Genomic DNA, 22,945 nt, shown 5'->3' on the forward strand with positions numbered 1-22,945 from the left:
AACCTGTTATTATCACCAAGGAGGTAGAACTCTGGTTCATGGGCAGCATGGGGGGTGGGGGTATGGGGGGGCTGCACAATGCTGAATGTACAGAAGTCATTGGTACATTGTTGGCCTTTCTGAGGCCTTTACCCCCAGTATCTGTGCTTTGTCCCTGGTCAGTCCCATGGGGCCTGTTATCTGAGGGACCGGGTGGTCTCTGCTGTCTGCTTATGGTGTGTCTCACCTGCAGCCATCACACCAGCCCTCAGGGGAGGTGTGGAAGCCCTTTGTGCAGAGGAAGGAGCATTCAGCCCATTTCCTCAGTGTTTGTGACACCACCTCACCAGAAGTCTTGCTGGTATTGAGAACTAACCCCTGTGCCAAGTCTTGGGCAGCTCTGCACAGTGGGGCACTCCTCCCCATCTGACCCCTGATCACACAGTGGGAATGACAAAGCCAGAGCCTTGCCTAAGGTTTGGGGTGAGCCCTGTGTTTTCCCCACTGGTCCATAGGGCGCCATGCTCAGGGGTCTGCTGGATGCTAGGAAAAGATAACACTGTGATCAGTAGAGTAAGATTCCTGAGGAAGGAGGCACCCGCAAGGCCTAAGAGACATCTGAACAGGGTCTGGAAAATACTAGAGCTTAGAAGAGGGACATGTTCAGACAAGGTGCCCCCCACCCTTGGAGCCGACACCTGGGGTCTCAGCTGCCAAAGCCACCTCATCTTCACTCTCCATTCAGTGCTACATAGCACCCAGTGCTACACAGCATCCCTTCTTTAGTCCTCCTCTTACCCCAGCCTGACCACTGGCAGCCAGGTTGTTGGTGAGAGCAGTACTTTACTACACACTGTCGTGCACATGCCTGTCTGGCCTTCATCAGCCCAGAGCAGATGTTGTTCCCATTTGCAGATGAGGAAAGTAAGGGTCAGAGAGGTGAGCTACCTTCCTCAGTAGTGTGCTTTCAGCCTTCTGACCTGGGTGATGTTGATACCCTCAAAGCCATGTGGATCATAAGGTCTAAACATGTGGCAGTGAACATCCCTCAGATAAGGGAGCAGGGCTCATCTCAACCCCTGGAAAGTTTATAGCACGCTGTGGATACATTTTTTTGTGCATTCGAAAAGCAGCTGTTCATGAGACTGAATGTTTCTCAATGTTACACTGAATTGTATGCAGTGTAAACAGGGTTGCTGTGGACTGGGGCAGGGTGGAGCTGTGCTTGGATAGAATGCACCTGATTTCATGAATGACCGGACCCTAGGCCCTGCCCTGCCTTGCTTCAGAGAAAGCCTTTTATTTGGAGAGTTGTACTCTCCCTATCCTCCTATCCCATTCAGAGCCATTTAGTAGGCAAACGGGTGAAATTTCTTCCAGTTGACATTTGCCTGCCATTCTGTCTCCTCATATTGTTCCTGATGAATCCCAGAGGAGAGAAGCTTCTGGAGTCCCAGAGGTGATACTGGTGTGGATGGGATGGATTTTGCCATGGCCCAGTTTCTCCCGAACTTAAAGCTCATTGGGGGTTCTGTGATGTTTACCCTCAAATGCACGGGGACCTTCATCCAGGGATGTGAAACCAAAGGTCGTGGGGACAGATGAAAAGGGACAAGAAGAAAACACCTACTCTACCTTCTTAGGGCCTGCAGAGTGAAAGCCAGGGTCCCTGTGGCAGATCTGGGGAAGGCAAGGCCTTGTGGGGTCCGAACTGAGGTCCAGGACAACTCAGCCATTCCACCTGGCCCAGGCCCCTCTGACACCACCTGTCTTGTTTCCCTATAGACCTGTAGGCTTTGTACAGACTTACAGCTACAGCTCTGCCTCCACAGAGCTTGGTGCTTCCCCCAACCGTGGATGCCTGCAGAGCAACTACCAGCTGCTGGGCTGCAGCCGGGAATGGCACTCATGGGTCACATGCTGGGAGGAGGGGGTGCCACCTCAGGAGATACAAAAGGGGGTGCGACAAAGGCTATGCCCTCAGGAGCTACAGCAACAGAGGACCAGGAAAGAGCCACAAAAAGAGGTGGCCTCATGGGCTTTAGCCTGCCAAGGGCAGGTCTGGAACCAAGAAGGGAAGGGAAGGGAAAAGCTATTCCTCCGCAGAACAGAGAACCAGAGAGTAAAACAAAGAGGGGAAGATAGATGAGATGGAGGGCAGAAAGCAAAAATCTGTGTGTTCCTGGTGTCCTAAGGGAGAAGATTAGAACAATTGGAAGCTAAGCATTTAGCATAGTTGTAGAGAGAATTTGCCCAGGATGAAATGCTCAGCAAAAGGCTGAAAATCCATTTTGAAAGGCCCACAATTAGATGCCACCATGTCAGAGTTTTTAAATAAGAATGGAGAGACATCCTACAAGCATTGGGGGGAGTCAGGTGGGTACCCCTGTGACCCCAGCTATGGGCATTGGCAGATGGAACCCAGTAAAGGGGGTCCCAGGGTCCAGAGAGGAATGGAGTGAATTCTAGGAGCCTATCTGTCTCCCCTGTGTGGAGATTGGAGGCTAGTGCTGAAACATAACTCCACATATCCTAAGTATGAAATCTCTAAGACCTCATTCATGCCATGTAGACCTGAACCAAGACTATGATCTCAAGGTCTAGAATAACATGGTAGTAGAGGACCAGCATCAGCTCCATGGCCTCATCCTCAAAACCTAATGGAATCACACATTGTTGGAGTAGAGCCAGGCCAGCGTGGCCTCCAGAGCTAACCTGCTAACCTCCTTCCCAAGAATGGGAGGGCTCCTTCTCCTGTTCACTTTACGTGCGTGAGACAAGCAGGCCTGAGGATGATGGTAGCCAACACACAGGGATGGCACAGGGGAAGGAAGAGGGACCCAGGCCTGGTGTGGCATCAGTGGTTCAGCAATGGCAGAAGTGCCACCTCCAGGCCAGTAAAAAGAGACCAGTAAATACTGGGTATCTTATCTGCTAAGCCACTGAGCATTCCATTGCTTGCCATTCTTAACTGATGAACTCCATTTGTTTGAGTTATTTTAAAATAATAATGGTGCTGCTGCATTCCAGCACCTACTGCATGGCTGGATTTCTAAAATATAGAGGCACTCGGCTGGGAGAATTATGAACCTGAAAGTCTCCCTGCTGTGTGTGACGGAGGCAGAGCTGTGTCAAGCATCATAGTGATGGTCTCGCTGCTGTGAACATTCAGGAGTGGCTTTCTGCATTTTTACAGCTCCCACCGAGTGCCCTGACCATGGGTAGTGTGTATTCTGAAAGGCCACATCAGGTATTGTGATTCCATCGATGGCAGCGAAGGTTCCCTCATGGACCTGGCCTGAAAACCAATCTATGGAAACAGTGAGACCAAACCTATGTAAACAAATATATCTTCCTCCTTCCCACTTCGCAGCATGTGATGTTGGGTCGGTTACTTTATCCTCTGTATCTCAGTTTCTTGATTTGCAGCAAGGGATGGAAAATCATAGCACATACTGCACAGGGCTGCTAGGAGTCCATGAGTAGGGCGATGCCTGGCGTGTGGCGGGAGCGTGTGCATATGTGCGGGAGAGCAAGAAGAAAGGGAGAGGCAAGGGAAGACAAACTAGTTGGAGTAGCCCATGGATGGTGGTGACCCACTTTAGCATATTTTACTTGGTTTATGTTTCATATTTTATTTTATTTTTTAAGAGATTTTATTTATTTATTCATGAGAGACAGAGAGAGGCAGAGACACAGGCAGAGGGAGAAGCAGGCTCCCTGCAGGGATCCCAACGTGGGACTCCATCCCAGGACCCTGGGATCATGCCCTGGGCCAGAGGCAGACGCTCAACTGCTGAGCCACCTGGGCTGCCCTAGTTTCATATTTTAGAAAAGAAAACATACTCATTTTTTTATAGGTTCTGAACCTGCTTCAATAAACAAAGAAAAAGAGTAAAGCATCCCCCAAATACTGCAGAGGTTATCTCTAAGAAGTAAGGTTCTAAAAATGTTACATATTTTTTTAGACTTTTCTGTACTTTTGCAATTTTCCTCACTGTGCACATATTAGGTTTTGAAATCAGATTAACAACTTCACGTGAGAAGATGCATTCTGTATGGTCACGTGGTCACAGTCGGGTGTACCCTTTAGGCCGGAAGAGTCCTATGAGGCAGCAGGTGAGGGCACAGTAGGCTTCCAGCTGGCCACCTCAGCCCCTCTACCCTTAGGGCTAGAGCCAGTGTGGATACCAGTCCCTTTGGCGTCTGCTGCTGTGTGACAGCATTTGACCCCCTGTGTCCCCTGGTTCTCTCTGGGGGATAACTGGATGCTGATGGCTGCAGATGCCTAGCATGTGGTGTTGAGTGAATGAGCTGATGCCTCTACCTACTGGGAGCGAATCCCAGGCCTGGCTGCTCTCTGTCCCTGCAGGCCCCGTAGGATAGAGCCCGTGTGTTCAGGGCTGCAGGCACAGATCCTCCACTGCTATCGCGACCACCTCCAAGAAGTGCTCCTGTGCTCGGACCTGGTCAAGGCTTACCAGCACTGCGTGAGTGCTGCCCACAAGGTAAGACCTCACCCTGCCCTCCTGCCTGGGCTGCTGGGTGCCTGGGGGCAGGGTGTGAGTGCTGGACTCCCTCTTCCTGTCTTTGTGTGCTAAATCAGACATGCTAACCTCAAGGCTGCTGCCTTTTGCAGTCACAGACTCAGGCCTTCAATTTCCTCTGTCACTTCCTGGTTGAGAGTTCTGCTTGCTGATCCCATGACCGATCCCATGACCGATCCCATGACCGCTCTCAGATATCTGGGTTAGGAGAAAAGGCCTCGGGCACTGGGCCACATTAGGCTGGGTCCAGGAGCAGCTCTGAGTAAGCTCTAGGTGTGGGAGCAGCTCTGAAAGTAGCCCTGGGCCCCACATTCAAAGGACAGGCCATGTGCCACCCACTTGTCACCTTTGAGGAGTTGGGGGTGGGAGCTCAGAGGAGGGCCCATGGTGCAGGTAGGGCAGGGACAGCCCTAGAAGGAGAAGAGCCTCTGGGTTCAAGGAGATGGAAGAGTGGGTGTGGCCTGCCTGCCTGCGTGAGGGAGCGCAGGGTACCTCTCAGCCCACCCCCTCTGTGCTGGTCTGGACAGGCATGCTGGTGCCCAGCCTCTGGTGAGCGGTCCCACGTCTCACACACTCCCCAGTGCTCCTGCAGGGCAGCAGTGGGATGTCCTAGATGTCTGAGGTTGGCAGTGGGCCTCTCCTAAAACTTGGTCCCAAGGTCTTGCCCTCCTTCCCTCACCCTCCCAGCCAGCTCCCAGTCCTGCCCTCCCCCTTCCCCCAGTTCCTGTTCCTCTTCTAGAGAATTCTACCCCCTTCCCAAGCTCAGCAGTCCACTGCTCCAGGCCAGACCTGGCCCCTCCTCATCATTCACTTAGGGCACTTGGCTTGGACCCCACCAGAGGGCTGGCATGTTGGTTCAGAGGGCTGTAGGATGTGGCCTTCTTCCTATGGAAAAACCCCTTTAGCCTGAGTAGGAAGCAAGCTGCTAGAGGTGGTGGTGGTGGAAAGGCCGAGGTCAGAGGTCAGGTGCCCCCTGGCTAGCTCTGGCAGTCTCCTCCTCGATAGCCTGGCCTCAGCAGAACCCTCCTCACTTTTCTGTCAGCATGGGCCCTGTGAGGTGAAGCTGCTGCAGCACTGGCCACATCTCATGCACAGCACAGGTGCAGTGTGCCGTCTGGGCTTCAAGGCCGGGCAGCACCGCCCCTGCCCTCAGTGGGCTGTGGGACAGCTCAGAGCCCAGCAGCTCTGCAGGGCACCAGGTGGGGCACGAAGCCTGGGTCAGAGATCATGTTTCCTCCCCGCTGTGGAGCATGGAAAGCTCACATTAAGCAGGAAAGGTACTGCCAACAGTCCCTGAGCACGGACCAGAGCTGGGCCAGTTGCTCTGCACAGTTCCCCCAGGGGGGAACAGATGGCCTTTCTGCACCCCTTTACGTCTACCAAGGTGTTTGTGCAGGCTTGCAGGAGAACCCTTGCCCTGCAGGATCAGCGGACCATTGCCTGTGTTTGCACACCATGCACCTAACTTTGTACGGAGGGAGAGACCTGGGGTCCTGCCGTGGCCCCTTTGATTCCCCCACAGAACCCTCTTGCACCCTGCAGAGCCCTGGCCACCCTCCCCTTCTCTTCCTTCAGGTCCCACAGCCAGGGTTTTCAGCCCCACCCCCAGCAGACTATATCTTTAACAAACACATCTCGCCAATATATCTTCATTGCACTGAGGCAAAAATGTGATTACGAAGGAAGACAGATTGCATTTAACTCCAGTGTGTTCTTTGTAGCTCTAGCATGCCTGAGAGGCCCTGGGGCACTGCCAGGCCTGGCTCCCTCCTCCCTGGCCCCCACCCCCCTGGCGTTATTAAAGCCTAAATTGGAGACTGAGCAACTGGCAGCAGCAGAGGCCAGCCCTGCTCCCACTGTGCTGCGTCTGCAGCGTTCCCGCGGAAGAACCGTGTTCACCAACTCCTGCAGGGCCTCAGAGCCCAAACGCACACGTTGTACCCTGTGGCTGAGATGCAACAAGTGCTGCTGCCCTCTGCCAGCCTCTGCCTCGGAAGGCTTCTGTTGGAGCCAGAGTGGGGCCTGGAGCACCTCTGATGGTGATTTGCTTCTAGAAGTGCCAGGTGGCAGAAGGCCTCCTCTCTGGCAGAAAAGCAGAGGTGCAGGCCCACCTGGTCAGAGGCGGGGCGGGAGGCACCTCCCGCGAGCTCCTGCCGGCACCTGTGTGGGGCCTTCCAAGCACAGGCACATGGACACTGCACCTTGGAGGCAGTTTCTAGCAACAAATAGCCTGATTGTCGTGTGTGGGCTCTCACATACCAGAACATGCTTTCTGACTGGTTTTACTTAGAAAACTCTGGGTGGTTAAGTAAGAAAACAGGGGAGACCTTGGTGGGGCAAAGCAGCATTGGGCTGAGGCCTGCCTGTCTGGAACAGTGGGGTGGAGAGGCAGATGAATGCGGGATCCATGTTAGTGGGCTGCTCTAGGCACATGTTGAGTGGGCACTGGGCATGGCAATGAAGAGCCTCAGTCCCAGGTCTCAGGGACCGGCTACAGGGCACCCTTTCCATTAAACACTCCCACTCCTGGGGCATCCCAAGAGCTGGGGCTCCTCCTGGAGGAGGGGATGGGCACAGGGTTCCTGACAGAGCGGGCTGTGACTGAACCCTGACCTGTTCTCCTTTGTAGGGGTGAGGAACGGCCCTTAACCCTGGCCCTGGCAGTGACTTGGAGCCCTGAAGAAGGAACCAGTTATGGGACCACAGTCTGCGGCCCTCTAGGCCACAACTACTTTCTCCTGGGTGCCTATGGATGCCTCTGTGCTTGGGGCTGCCATGTGTTCAAGAAATAGAATATGTGCTACTGTCCAAAAACAAATAAAGCAGATGTCTTTGTTTTCAGTCATTCTCTTGACTGGCATACAGCCCCTGCTGCCTCCTCCCTGTAAGTACCTGGGCTGGACCATGGCGATGCAGGCTGAATGAAACAGGCTGCTCCACGTGGGGAACACCCAGCCTAGCAGGGGAGACAGATGTGGAAACCCACACTTATACTGCAATGGCAAAAGGCCAGCCCAGAGCAGGTATGAGATGAAAGGAGGGGAATGCAGTTCTTTCTAGGGATGGAACAGAGAGAACCGGCCAGCTTCCCGACAGGCTCTATCTGAGCTCCAGTGAGAAGCCAAATGGAGGACTTTCTGGGCAAGCCAGAGGCTGGGTGAGTGGGACCCTACATGCAGGGCTCAGGGGACACAGAGCATGCACAGCTGGGCTTTACAGAGAGCAGGGTAAGGACTGAGTGGGGTAGTGGGGATGCCAGGCCACAGCATCGGGGGTCCCTCTGAGGGACACTGCCACGGCTCTCAGGGAGGGTAGGTTCATGTGGAGCAAGACTAAGTACCAGGGAGAGCCCTGCAGGTATTCAAGGGCATGATAAATGGGAGGCTGGTGGGCCAGGTCAGGGGACAGACCAAGGTGAGGCATAGGAGCTGAGATTAGCACTTGAGTGGTGTAGGGGAGGATGGAGGATGACTTCTGGATTCCTGGCTTGAGTGCTGGTGATTCCGGGGACTGAAATGAGGGATGCAGGAATTGAGAAGGGCAGAAGACAATGCTTTGTGACAGGCTCTGCTCAGGTGGTGTCCACACACCAGCCCACCAGTCCTTGACCTTTGACAGATACCCAACTGAGGCGCCTTGACCACACCAGAGCTGCACCCAGCCTGGCTCAGTGCTTTGTGAGGGAGACAGCAGGCGGAGTGTGAGGTGGGGCTTCCGATCCACTAACTGCTCTGCTAATGACCTTGGATTTCCTATGAAAGTTCCTTTGGAGAGCCCCTAGCCATCTGGAGCTGAATGTCTGGATCTTGACTCAGGCTTTGCAGCCCAGGCCTCTCCACTCATCTCCGAATTCTCTTACACAAAGCTCAAGTCGGGGTTGAGGCTTGGCAGTGTCCGATTGTCTGGGCAGGTAGCACAAGGCAGCTTTATTCGGCCAAGCTACATATTGGCTGAGAGGAAAGGAGCTTTGGGAGATGCCCTCTCTCCAAGTTCTGGGTCAGCTTGCCAAAGCTGCTTCCTTCCACACAAGGAAGCATTCAGAAAGCACACAGAGGTGAGCGGCCCTGGTATGTGGCAGGGTGCCCTGGCCCAAGCCTCATCCCAGCCTCCCCCAGCAGCCCAAGGAAGGGCTGGCCCTTTGTCAGGCCAGCATGGTGGGGGAGGAGGAGGTGTCACAGGTCACCTGGATTGTTGATGTTCAGCGATATCAGAGCTGTCCTTAAGCCGGAAGTGCTGAGACCTTTCTGAGACTCCCACAGAAGCCTGTGGCATCCAGGGCTTTGTTTAACTTCTCAATCCCACAGGAATCTCTCTCAGATTCCATCCTTCTACCTGGGAGTTGGCTGAGGGCAGCTGTGTTTGCACACTGGTCTGTGTGCATGTACCTGTCTGTGCATGTATATATAGATACCTGTGTGTATGTACATGTGTCTGCACAGGTCTGTGTGCACCTGTGCATCTGTGAATATGTAAATAGATACTTTTCTGTGTGTGCAGAGGTCTGTGTACATCTGCCCGTCTGTATCTGTACACATGTATGTGTATGCCATGGTCTATACATGTGCACTGTGTTTGCACAGGCAACCAGCCATTGTCCCCACCTGCTAATTAATGCTCCTTGGCTCTCTCTACCTGGATTTCAGCCCATTTCTCCAATTTCCCCCAAGTCAGAACCAAGCTCCTCTGTGTGATGTCTACTTCTTCCCTACTTCTGGGGACTAGGGGGTATTTGTTCAGAGCCACTATATCATTGTATTGGAGTGTGAAGGGGAGGGGCATGTGCTCAAGGTAGGCTCTGTGTGCGTGCATGTGTGTGCATTTGTGGGTCACCTGTGTGGACCTGTATCTCCAGTCCTTCCATGTGGCCATATGTGGTAGGAAGTCAAGCCTGAGAGAGCATTCCTGGGTGAGAGGTGTGTCCAACATTGTATGGACCTGGAGGCAGACATTCCTGGGCTCAAGTCCCAGCCACATGGCTGTTGAGAGGGAATGTTAATACCCATCCCACCTGGTTGCTAGGGGATTAAATATGATGTTAGCTGTGACTTCCAGGGTCCAACCAAGAAACTTGAGAGCATTCTGATTATCTAAACATAAGGAACTGAATATAGAGTATTGACTACAAAGAAGATGGAGAAGCCAAAAACCTAAATGGACTGGTATGATAGCCCAGAAATGGCGGGAAGCTCATATCACCCAGGACTGCAGGGACAAAGGGAAGAGGCGGGGTCACCCAGGGGGTGCTGGCAGCTCAGGGGCCCTGCTCTTGTGAACTAGAGCCTCTGAGGGGCACGGCTGCCCTGAGAAGTGGCCGCTCATGGCCTGTCCCTGCTCCCATCCTCCATCCTCATCCATGCCACCCATTAGCTGAGCCTGGAACTGGCTGGAACTAGCTGGAACTGGACAGCAAGGCCTGGCCACCTGCTCTGGAGGGGTGGCTCTGAGACCCCGGCCCACAAGAAGGGCTTCAGCATGAGGGGGCTGCTGAGCAAGTACATGTGTCTGCAGGTGTCCCTGTGCCCCGTGCTTGGGTGGGTGTGTAGTGGGCGCAGATAGGTATGCACACATACTGTGCGTGTTTCTGGCTTTTACGGGCACAGCTGGATGGACAGCTTCCAGAGGGGTGTCAATCCTCAGCCTATGGGATATTCACCACATGCCAGGTCCTCTCCCGCCCCTTTCGTAAATGCAAATTCGTTTAGAGTCACACACTCTGTGAAGTAGGGCCATTACTACACCTACTCTCCAGATGAGGAAACCATGGCACAGACAGTATGAGTAACTTGGCCAAGATTACACAGAGCATGGTGCTGACACTACCTTTTTTTGGAGCAGGAGTCCTGGCCGTGTGCTGGGCCAGGCCTGGGGACATCTGTCCAGAGGCTCAACTCTACTTATTCAAGCAACCCAGCTAAAGGGGCCAGTCCTCCACCTTTCCCCTCACCTGACCCCCCAGATGGGGAGTGTGACCCCGGCAAAAGAAATGGCTGGAGTTCATTCCTTCCAAAGTCTTACTGACCTGAAGACGCGCAGCAGTGCCAACGCAGGGTCTGAGTTGGTGTCATCCCTGAGGTGGCTGTGAGCCCTGGGGCAGAATTCATACACTTGCCCTGTCTCAGCCACACGCCACCACCTCATCCACCCACAAGTGGGTACAGGTGTGGCTGTACATCCCACATCATTCTAGATGGCTGAGGTGGGTGTGAGAGCAGGGCATAGAAGAAATATCCAATGTGCACAGGGAAGGCAGAGTGGTACTGTAGATGTGGACAGGGCCCTCCACTGAGGCCATCACTGAAGGAGGCAACTCACATGACCTCTCTAGAGAACACATTTGGTGAAATGCATCAGAGGCCTTTTAAAGTGTGCAAATTCACAAAAAAACAAAAACCACCCCCCCCAACACACGCACACCACACATAATCCACCTGTGTGTTGTTTACGAGAGACCCCGCCTTAGTAATAAGGGTACAGGCTGGTTGGAAATAGAAGCAGAGAGGGGTGCCTGGGTGGCTCAGCGGTTGAGCATCTGCCTTCAGCTCAGGGCATGATCCCGGGGTCCTGGGATCGAGTCCCACATCGGGCTTCCTGCATGGAGTCTGCTTCTCTCTCTGCCTGGGTCTCTGCCTCTCCCTGTGTGTCTCTCATAAATAAATGAATAAAATCTAAAAATAAAAAAAATATTTAAAAAAAATAGAAGCAGAGAAACAAACATACCAGCAAACCCTGAGAAGGCTGGAACAGTTGTGTTGCTGTCATACAGGTAGACTTCCGGACAAAGAGAACATACACAACGGAGGGGGACAGTTCAGGCACTACCAGGGATGGTGGATGCCCGTCTGCGTTGGAAATCCTGCGTGTGCGTGCACCTGGCGCAGGCCGAATAGCTGAAGCAGGACTGCCTGAGCGAAGAGGAGGAGCCAAGTCCAGGGTCATCACTGGAGACTGGGAGCACGCACACCCCGTGTTGCTGATGGCAGAGCAAGGGCTCTAAGGAAGCGTGGTCAGGAAGCCAGGTGGGAGTGGGCCCTGTGTCTGAGGATGTTCGTTCTGGCCCTTGCACGGTCTCTTGGAGCGCCCAGCCCACGGCAGTGTAAGATGCAGGGCATGGCATCCGAGCTACGCGGACCCGGCACCCACTGCAAGCCCGGGCCTCTCTTTTCTCGCGTATAAAAGGGAGAAAGTCCTAGACGCCATCCCCTAAGGGGGTTGGGACGACAGGGGTCCCACGGTTAATGCTCTCTAAATGTGAGGGCAGAGGACCTACCGCCCAGGTCCCCTTTAGGGCCAGCTGTGGGCCTCCCTCCCAAGTCCTCCCTCTGGGAAGCACTTTTGCTGGGGAGCCACCTCACCCAAGGCACACCCCAGCAGGGCCAGGCACTGTATCCAGCTACTGCTTGTTGCTGCGGGTATGGAGGCCCAGCTCCCACGCCCCAACCTGGAGCAAGCTGGAAAAGCGTTCTGCCCTGAGACCTTGGCATGGCCTCATCGACAGTGCCTGGCAGCCTGGCTAGGCCTGCCCTCTGCTTCTTGCCCTCACCCAGAAGTGTTGACCCCAGGGACACTCACATTAACACCCCACAGGCTCCTCTCTGCCTCGGAACAGGCTTCTAGAATTAATATTGTTAACGCTATTATACCCTGCATGCTGTGAAAATGACGGCAATACCTGGCGCATGCCCCCATGAGCTTATAAGTCTAGCAGGAGGAGTTAGTAGGAGTTGTTATAATTCCAAATGTTATTGGAGGTCACTTGTGATGAGCTCCTCTGGGAGCTCCGGGCCCAGGGTACTCGGGCTGTGGAGTCAGAGAGGGCTTTGCTGAGAGGTCTCCCTTATTTATATTTTGAACAGCTAATGTTTGCATTGAATGCCTACTATGTGCAGTCATCTTCTAGATGCTGGAGATACAGCAGTAAGGGGAAGGGGAAACCCTGCCCTCTAGAGCTTGGAGATCTGGGGGTGGGAGAGCCAGAGAAGGTAAAATCAATGATTATAGGATGTCATGCAATGGGAAAAAAGTAAGGGTGCTGGGAACACCAGGGGTGGGGGGTTCCTGTTTCCTGTGAGGACAGGATACCTGCACCCCTACTCCCTGGGGCTTCCCACACCCAGACAAGGCAGCTGCCTGCACCTCCCTGGCCCCCCCAGGAACGGCCAAATCCAGGTCGCTCTTAAGGAAAAACACTTCTACTTCATACCTGATAACCTGCCTCATTAAATTTAATGGGCTGGTTATTCCCGTTAAGTAAACATCACCTAATTATGAAAAACATATTTGCTGAAATTCGACTGTGGAACAGATAAACCAATTACATGGTTATTCAGCCTCAAAACACACTCAATAATGAAGTGGGGTGCAGACCACAGCAGGGAGGGCTAGTCGAGCCCTGGAATTCAGAGCCCCCCATCCCTCTGCACTTGCTCTCCGAGCTTGGTTGGCCTCAAGAACGTCAGTGTTGGGCAGCCCCCGTGGCTCAGCGGTTTAGCGCCACCTTTAGCCCCGGTGTGATCCTGGAGACCTGGGATCGAGTCCCGTGTCGGGCTTCCTGCATGGATGGAGCCTGCTTCTCCCTCTGCCTGTGTCGCTGCCTCTCTCTCTCTCTGGGTCTCTCATAAATGAATAAATAAAATCTTAAAAAAAAAAAAAAAAAGAATGTTAGTGTCCCTGAGGGCCAGAGCCTGGGCAGACTGGAACCTGGACTGTAGCTGCCTCAGCCCCTGCTCACACCAGTGACAGAGCCCTAGCTCAAACTGACCTAAGCAAGAAGAGTGTGTTGGCTCATCGGATTGACAAGTGCAGGAGGAAGCATCTGGTGTGGCTGGATCTGAGCGTTTACACAGTGACTGGGACCTGCTTGCTCTCCTTCAGTTCAGTCCCTTAGCACCATTCTCCTCTCTTTGTCACCTTCGTTCTTGGGCTTCATGATTTGCCCCAGCGAGTCTAGCCTTGTAAAGAGAGTTTCTCTTTCCCTCCAGCTCCAGCTTAGGGTTTATGGGCAGAGAATAAATTAGAGCAGACAAAGTAATATCAGGAAGCTCTCAGGGGAGGCCAATAAACATATGAAAAAATGCCCTACATCCTTATGACTCATCAGGGAAATGCAAGACAAAACCACAAAGAAATACCTCTGCATACCCATCCAGTAGCTGAAGTTCTGAGGACAGACACCACCAGGTGTGGATGAGCATAAGCAACCTCTGGGACCCACGTACAGTGCTGTGAGGAGTGTATTTAAACCACTTTGGAAAATGGTTTGGCAGTTTCTCATAAAGTTAAACATCCATGGGGATCCCTGGGTGGCGCAGCGGTTTGGCGCCTGCCTTTGGCCCAGGGCGCGATCCTGGAGACCCGGGATCGAATCCCACGTCGGGCTCCCGGTGCATGGAGCCTGCTTCTCCCTCTGCCTGTGTCTCTGCCTCTCTCTCTATCTCTCTGTGACTATCATAAATAAATAAAAAAATCAAAAAAAAAATTTAAAGTTAAACATCCATGCAGCAAGTTGACTCCTAGATCCATATCCAGGGGAATGAATATGTATATGGTCTAAATGGAACATGGAGGGATCCTCAGACCACTGTGTTCATAGTAGCCAAGGAGTTAAAAGGGTCTCAAAGTCCATAGACAGCAGAATGGGCAGGTTGCAGTTTAATCATACAACAAAATACTGCCCCACAATGAAGAACAAACTAGAGCTCCCCATGAGGACACGGAGAATTTCTCAGACGTCTGGATTGAGAGGAGCACACCCTGCTATTAGCTTCCTAACAAATTAACCACCAGCCCAGCAGCTTCCAGCTGGCTGCACACCATCTCCCACGCCCCTGGGTCAGAAGCCCTGGCACAGCTGAGCCGGTGCCCTGCACAGGGAGGGTCTCATGAGGCTACAGTTGGGGGCGGTCAGGCTGGCCTCTCCCCAAGCTCACCGGCTGTTGGCAGAACTCATTCCCTTGTGGCTGGAGGCTGGAGGCCACGGCCATCCCCTAGCATGTGACTGTCCCAGGCCCGCCTCATCATGGTCTCAGTTCTTCAAAGCCGGCAAGGGAGTCTCCAATGTGACCTAATAGGATCGTGAAAGAGACAACCCTTCACCTTTGCTCGATCCTATCCATTAGAAGCAAGTCATACGCTTATGGGGAGGGGATATACAAAAGTGTGACTCACTGAGGGCACCCCAGGAGTGCCTGCCAGAGTGCTAGATGACGGGACAGAGACAGAGGAAGGTATCTCTAGATAGCCTTCGTGGAATAATCCCACAAGTCGGCTAGTAAGAGGAAAGAAAACAATCCAGAAACAACTGAGGTTCAGAGCAGGGTGTATACAGTTTGTATCTTTTGGGAAAACAGGCAAGAATATCCAGGTGTTTGCATTTGCTTGTAACAGTGTGAGGTGTCTGCTAGGACACAGGAAAACTATAACAGTCTCTCTCCCACAGCAGGAGCTGGGATGCTCCAGAGGGAGACTGACTTTTCATTGTGTATCCTTTTGTGCGCTTCTCGGATTTTTTTTTTCTAAGTCATGAGCATATATTTTAATAACTAAAAGGCCTCTTTGAATTATTTAAAAAAAAAAAAAAGGCAAAGAGGCCAGACCTCATGAACAGTAAAGGCTGCTGGAAGCACCAGCAGCTGCTGCACGGGAGAGGTTGACCCCATCTAACCACCTGTCCCTAGCCACCCTACAGCCAACCCCCACCTTATAGTGTGCAGTAGAGAGGGAGGAGTGAGTCTCATGGCCCTGGTAGGTCCAGTAAGCTGCCAGGGCCATCTTGGCCGACAGGTTGGAAGAGCATACTTGAGAAAGCACACAGAGGAAGGCAGATATTACTGGGCCCTGGATCTAGCTATGCCTGAAGATAGACCTCCTTGGACCTTTCAGAGAAGCAAGTCAGTGAATGTCCCTTTGGATGAAGCAAAGCTAGATTTTTGTCAAATCTGGTTCTGTCCATTGTTTATGTCTGATGATGTCCAGTGCTGAGTCCAAGGCTGCTCCAGACCAGACCAGTAGGGGTGGGGGTGGGGGTGCTTCAAGGTGGCCTTCCCAGAAGAGGAAGATCCCGTGTGGGGGCTAGCTGGGTAAGGTCAGCAGGGTGACCTCATGGGGACAGAAGGAATCAGCATCATGTGCAGAGCTCATGGTAAGTGGGAAATCACAAAGATTCCCTGTGACACAGCATAAAGCACAGGAAGGGGCCGGGGTGGCGAGGGGGTGAACAGTATGGCCAGGGCTGCTGCAGATGCTGGTGTGCAGGGGTCAGAAGAACGGACTGCAGTCTGCTCAGCATGCCCCCTGGGGCACCTCACTTTAATTCTTTGTGCCTCAATTTCCTCATCTGTGAAAAGGGGACAGTAACAGCCCCTCCCTGCCTGGTGGTGTTGAGGGTGAACAAGGTGCCTCAGGGAGATCCCTCTGCACAGGGATGCCTATATGTTTTCTCTGGTCCGCACAGTGGCTCTGGGAGCCGCTACCATTTGCCCCATGACCCAGAAAAGACATCAAGGGGTAAACACTGATGGGAGCAGAGTCCTGGGGCAGGGGAGGGGACTGCCTCCAAAGCGTGCACACTTTTGGATGGAGCCTCCAGCTGCGATGGGGCCCTTCCCCCAAGGGGAGAGTTCTCCCAGGAGGGGTGTCTCAGAGGGTTGGTTCAAAAAGGCTCCCCAGAAATTCCAACAATTCTTCTCATCTCCACTCCCACCTATGACCTTGACCGTATCCACAGGACAGCCAGCGCGCAGCCCCAGAGCTATACGTGGGCCTGGGCACAGCCGGGAGCTTCCGAGAGAACTCTCTGGAGACGGGTCTGGGATCCAATGGCCAGGAGGACGATGCCTTCCTGCCAGGCCCTCAGACACTGCAGCAGAGACCAGCCAGTCCTGCCACAGCCTCTAAGTTCCCCCACAGAAGCCATGAGAGAGAACGAATGATTGCTGCTTGAAGCCATGAGATTTTAGGGTGACCCGTTACAGCAACAGAGAGCAAGTACAGCCCACAAGCCCTTACAGAATGCCTGCCTTGCACACTCATCCTGAGAAAGCTAGGTCGCCATGCCTGGGGGGCTCAGTCGGTTGGGTGTGTGACTCTTGGTTTCAGCTCAGGTCATGATCTCAGGGTCATGGGATTGAGCCCTGCCTAGGGCTGGAGATCACAGAGTCAGCTTGGGACTCTCTCCCTCTGCCTCTCCCTGCACACGGACATGCCTGCTCTCTCTCTCTGACCTCTCTCTAAGATAAATAAATAAATCCTAAAAAAAAAAAAAAAAGAAAAAAGAAAGAAAGATGAGGCCCTAGTCTTCATGGGGCTTCCATTCTGGAGGGAAGCAGGGGGGTGGAGTGGGTTGGGAAATAACTTAGAAAACATCAGGGGAATTAGTGGTATAATGAACCTAACTGGGGATGTGACTGCAGGACATTTTTATTTTATCTTTAAGATTTTATTTATTTATTTGAGAGAGACAGAGAGAGCATAAGTAGGCACAGAGGGAGAGGGAGAAGCAGGCTCCCTGCTGAACAGGGGGCCCAATGCTGGGCTCCATCCCAGGACCCTGGGATCATGACCTGAGCTGAAGGCAGTCGCTTAACCACTGAGCTGCCCAGGTGTCCCTTTAGTTTTTCTTTTGAAATAATTATGATCTATAATAATGATAACCTCTCAAAAATTTGGTAAGATAGTACAATGAGGTACCTTCTCCCAGCTTGCTTCAGGGCTTACATCCTCTGTAACTATAGGACAAGATGGAAACCGCCACACAGTACCTGTGTCCTTTCTCATGGATAACCAAGGCTGAGACCAAGATACAGACCCGTCCCTCACCGTAAAGATCTCCTCCTGCTTCCCCCCATCCCTCACCCCATCAAAACTCTGATTTGTTTTCCATTTCCATGATCTTGCCACTTCAAAGATGTTATGTACATGGAGTAATATTTTACTAATATAATAATGTATTATGTAATACTACTAATAATATTTTGTTACGGCAAGTCTGCCATTTTACTTTTTGTTTTGTTTATTCCCTGTGTTTTTTCTTTCTGTTTTTCTTTTTTTCTGCCTTCCTGTGGGTTACTTGAACACATTTTATAATTCCATTTTGGTTTATCTATAGTGTTTTTGAGTGTGTCTGTTTGCATGATTTGTAGTGGTTGCTCTAAGGATTACATTCGATATATGTCCTCACCACAGCCTACTGGTTCTTACCAGCTTGAGTGATGTGTAGAAATCTGACTTCCCATTTACATCCCCTTCCCCTCTGCCATGTGTAGTGAAATTACTGAGGTGCTCCCTGTAACTACTCTGAGACATGAGACACTGGCATAATTTTTGCTTCAACTATCCAATGTAATTCAGAAAGCTACAGAGAGGAAGTCCATTGTTCTTCCTTCCTTCCTGATGCTCCAAGAATCCTCCTTTTATCATTTTCTCTCTCTTTAGAGAGCTTTCTTCAGCCGTTCTTTCAGGGAAGGCCTGTTGCTGACACTTTCTCATGCTTTTCCTTCGTGTGAGAGCGTCTTGACGTCTTCTCATCCCTGGGTGGTATTTTCACAAGTTACAGAGTTCACACATGACAGTTCTCTTTTAGCCCTTCAAAATGTCCTTCCAGCCTCCAGGGTTCCTGATGAGGAATCTTCCGTACACAAACTGGCCTCAACAGGAAGGCCTTCGTTTCTCTGTTGCTACTTTCAAGGATTGTTGTCTTCAGTTTTTGGAAGGTTGCTGATGATGGGTTTTGTCACACGTTTCTTTGAGTTATACCATTTGGGGTTTGTTCAGCTTCTTGAATCTGTAGGTTTATGTCTTCTGCCAAATTTGGAGATTTTCAGCCATTATTTACCTAATTTTTTTTCAGTCTCCCCAGCCCACCTCGTCTCCTCTCCTTCTGGGAATTTGATGGCACAGATATGAGATATTTTGTTATTTTGCACAGGTTCCTGAGGCTCTGAGCCTCCACCCCAGTCTATTCTCTCTGTTTTTTTGGACGGGATCATTGCTATTGTTCTATCTTCAAGTTCACTGATTCTTTCCTCTTTCCCTCCTGTTCTGCTGTGCAGCCATCCATTATCCCTTTTAATCTAATTATTGTACTTTTTTAAAGTATGAAATATCAATTTGGTTCTTTATAGTGTTAATTTCAATTCTTCTCAGACAATTCCAGCATCCATTGTCACTCTGGTGCTGGCATCTGTTGACTGTGTATTCTCTAGCAAGCTGAGAGTTCCCTGGTACTTGGTATAATGGTAACTTTTGATTGGGTCCTATACCTTTGGGGGGCATGTGCTGATACCCTGGGTCATATCTCTATATTTGGTTTCATAACTGGCCTCCTCTGGCCCCACACAGGCGGGCAAAGAGGGAACTGCCCCATTGCTGCTGGGTTTGTGTCAGGGAAGGCAGGCCAGCTTCTCCCCTTCAGCCCAGGGCTTTTTAATGCAACAAGAAAACCTGGGCTGCTTCCCTGATCCCCAGGGGCCTGATTCTTGGGGCTACAGAGTACAGGGCCTCTTAGCACTACAGAGATGGCAGCAGGATGGCTTTTCCAGAGGCCAGAGCCCTGGAGGGAATACCATGCTTGGGACATCATCTGGCCGTGAGCCCCCAGAGGGACAAGCACCCAGTCTGGGCTTCCTGGAGGGTGGCATGTGCTGTGGGATACAGACCTAGTCAGAGATCTCAAACAGAAGGGCTGCTGGCTGGACTCTTGTTGCTGGTGGTCTTGTTCACTCAGTGCTCGCCCTATAGCTGCACTCCAGCTCACCACCCACCCAGCCCTCACCAGTTCCCAGACTCAGCCTGCTCACTGTTCACACCCATCACCGACTCGGCCCTCAGAATACACCTGAATCCCAGAACAAGGTGATGCTGAACCAACCCCTCCAGTGCTCTTGGGACATGTCTGCAAAGTGGTGGGCAGGGGCTCTGCCATTGTGTCTTCTGTGCAAAGTAGTGCACAGTGACCTGGTTGCATCCCCAAAGCCAGGGGCAGGGGGAGGGCTGGTGACAGACCTGAACCCAAACTGGTCATGGCTGTCACACAGGGACAGGAAGTGTGGGCAGGGGGTTTCCTGGAGGAGGGACAAGGGAGCTTGGGCCATGAATGGGGCAGGTAGGGGCACTCTTGGTCAAGGGCACAGCATGGGGAGTGGCCGGAGGCATGAAGACATCTTTGGAATAAAACTCTCAGCACGGCAACAATGCCAGGCACACAGGGAGAAGCAGTCAGGGTTCTGAATGCCTCGCCTGCCCTGCACCCAGGCCTGCTTATTTTGATAACTACACAGGGATTTCCCAGCGTGGCCCCCAGCTCAGGAGGGGTCCCTGATACCAGCCTCCCCCTGCCATATTCTACCACCAGCCCACAATGACTGGTTCGAAGGAGCCACATGATGAGCTCATTTCACGGAGGCCCAATTCTGGAAATTTTCTTGAAACTATGGGAGGTGCCTAGAGCTGCTGAGGCTACCACTCAGAAGGCCTGTGTGGTGGGTGTGAACCAGGCTGGTAGCCAGCAGAGCCCGCACATGGGGAGAGAGCTCCAGGGCCCAATGGCCATGCTGTGCCTAGGACCTACACATGCTCAAAGGATGCTCACCTGAGCCAACACGTGTCTCTTGGAGCTTAAGCCCAATTGGGGGTCTGCCTCCTGCTATACAATACAGAGCCTGACTGCTGAAGGCAGGGTGGGAGGGGAGTGGGCTGGGTGAGCCCAAGGAGGCTACAGTTGGCTCCCAGCAGGCTTCTCTTCAGAATGTCTGTCCTGGGGCTGAACCCTCTCTTGTCTAGGGGACCAAAGGCATAGAGTATGGAGATGGCTCTGTGCTCACCCCTCCACGGGCATCATTTTTTCTCTGGTCCCTTGACAGACTTCCACACATCCACACTGGGCTCCCAGTCCCCTCTATACCCAGTGGCCAGAAAAGGCTTCCCAGAATAAATATGACAGCAACTGCTGCTCACCCCCTGAGCCCACAGCAGCTGCCAGTGGGCCGAGTCTGATAGCACCTACCCACAGCAAGATGACCCACAGTGCTGCATGCTCGGGGCCAGGGCAGGGTGGGTGCCCTCCAGGTGTCAAGGAACCCCCAGGGGGCACTTGCTCTGTGCCTGCCCCCAGTATGTATGCATGTATGCATATACACCTGTATACCTGCACAGACCATGGGGATGGGGGGCAAGGTGTTCTGGGTGTGGAAGGAATCTCCTTGAGGTCCTGAGCAAAGTTCCTACCATCTCTCCTCCCTGAGATCCCTCTGGGCCACAGCATGGAGAGCCAAGTGGGGAGGGGCCGGGTAGGAACTATTGACCCAGAGGGTCCCCATATGCTCAAGGCAGAAGATGGCAGGAATGGGGGAGGTAAGAAATGGTTGGGTTAGAAATATTTGGGGGCACCTGGCTGGCTCAGTTGGTAGAGCATGTGACTCTTGATCTCAGAGTCTTGAGTTCAAGCCCCATGTTGGGCATGGAGCCTACTTAAAAAAAATTATTTTAAAGACGTATTTATTCATTTGGGGGGTAGAAAGGGCAGGGAGAGAGAGAGAAAGAGAGAGAGAGAATCTCCAGCAGACACCCCACTAAGCCTGATGTGGGGCTTGATCCTGTGACCCTGAGATCCACAACCAAGAGTCTGATGCTCAACCAACTGAACCACCTAGCTACCCCTAAAATTTTTAAAAATTATCTGTCATCTATCTATCTATCTATCTATCTATCTACTATCTATCATCTATCATCTAACTATCTATCAAAATAAAGAAATATTTGGTTTCTGAGGTAGGGGTGAGGGACAGTCAGGAGTCAGGGTGACTCAGGGCCGGGTATCAGTGGTCATACCTCAAGGGACCCACTGTGCTCCCCGAGACTCCTCCTCACCCATCAGCTGTGGGGGCCTGGCTCAGGGAGGGAAGGCACTCTTGAGTCTACCCTTGTATGAAGCTCTGAGCTGCCAAAATGCAGAAGCAGCCCCTGGAGGTGGTCCAGTGACAGGGACGCTGGAAGGTACCGAGAGGGCCTCCTCACCGAACGCCCCAGATCAGAACCACGTTCTCACAAATTGTGCCCCACTATCCAACAACTCCACGCGCTCTTGAACTGCATCGGCAAACAGAAGCAAAACCTACAGAGGAAACCCAGAGAGGTAGAGCCCAGCAGCCCTGCGGACTCATCCCCCCACGTGATGTGGGATGAGGAGCAACAACTACAGCCCCTGGGGCACTCCCACTCTGCCCCCCCTCCTCCCGTCTGCACTGGAGGGTCCAGGCCTTAGCTCAGAGCTGGGCTTCGGCAGGGGTGTGGCCAAGGCCCCCCGGGAGCCCCAGGGTGTGGAACCCCAGGGCTCGTCCCAGCAACAGTTACTTGCTGTTGTCGCTCCAACAAACTGCCTGTGGGGGTCCTCTCCCCACGTTCCTGCGGATAGTTGCCTTTTGCTTTACGGACTCTTGGGGGTTCCTTTTATATCCTAGGTCCACAGCTTTTGTCAAGTATGTACTTGGGTTTGCAAAGAACGTTTCCTACATCCTGGCTCGCCTTGCCATTTCCTCTCTCGTAACCTTTAGTAACAAAAATGACCGATTTTAAGGTGGTCAAACTGATCGAAATATTCCTTTATTTATTTCTTTTCGACATCTTGTTAAAGAAATTGTTTCCTCACCCTATCGTTTTCTGAAAGTATTGCAGTTTTTTGAAAGTATTGCAGTTTTCTTCAGGGCTCTGGGGCCTGGGATCCACCCAGAACAGAAGGTCCGGCCCAATCCACCTGCGTTACATAATCGGATTTCCATCTTGAACAGATCTTGTGCCATGGTTTGGGGAGTAGACAGAAAGGTGACATGAGCAGGAACGGGGTGGAGTGGGATGGAAGGAAGTGGTGTGATCTGGAATAACACTGGAGAGAATCCACTCCACGGGGCTGCAGGAAGCAGGGGGCGTGGGGGCGGGGATGCAGTGTCGGGGAGAGCGCTGGGGTTCCTGGTTGGGCAACTGTGGGGTGTGTTGGGGGGAGGTGCAGGGTTAACCATGAGCTTGGCTGCCACCCAGAGCCCAGTGGCCTTCTTGAGCTTCTCTGGAAACATTTGGACATGGGGGCTGCTCCCCAAAGGAGAGGCCATGGATCTTGGGGAACTATGGAGCACAGTGAGAAGACCCTTGAGCAGGGCCTTCCCCAGTGGCCCTGGGGAGGACAGGCTGGCAACAGAGCAGCCAGAGAGCTGGGGATGGCCCTGAAGCCAGCGGGCACACAACACAAAGCAGGAATAGACATTTTCTCAGGCCTGGTGCAGTGTTCATCCTCATGCCTCACTGCAGCTCTGCCCACATCCATTCCATGCAGCAAGAAGGGGAGGCTCTCAGAGCAGACAGGACTGCTGTGTGTCAACCTGCCAGGGCCCGCACCCAGGTCTGTGCGGCCGGGAAGGCTGTCAGGACGGAATGCT

General features: G+C 52.5%; 1 protein-coding gene across 1 annotated transcript in view; it reads left to right on the top strand.

Annotated features, from left to right (window-relative positions):
• Positions 1-7,367, top strand: part of CHCHD6 (coiled-coil-helix-coiled-coil-helix domain containing 6) — a 260,178-nt gene extending 252,811 nt beyond the window's left edge. Inside the window, exons 7-8 of the mRNA XM_025991606.2 lie at positions 4,352-4,487; positions 7,156-7,367. Coding sequence (XP_025847391.2) covers positions 4,352-4,487; positions 7,156-7,161 — 142 coding nt within the window. The 3' untranslated portion in view covers positions 7,162-7,367. The remainder of the gene's footprint in view (positions 1-4,351; positions 4,488-7,155) is intronic.
• The last annotated feature ends 15,578 nt before the right edge of the window (positions 7,368-22,945 follow it).

The sequence above is a fragment of the Vulpes vulpes genome, chromosome 9 (assembly GCF_048418805.1).
Source record: "Vulpes vulpes isolate BD-2025 chromosome 9, VulVul3, whole genome shotgun sequence".
Lineage (NCBI taxonomy): Eukaryota > Metazoa > Chordata > Mammalia > Carnivora > Canidae > Vulpes > Vulpes vulpes.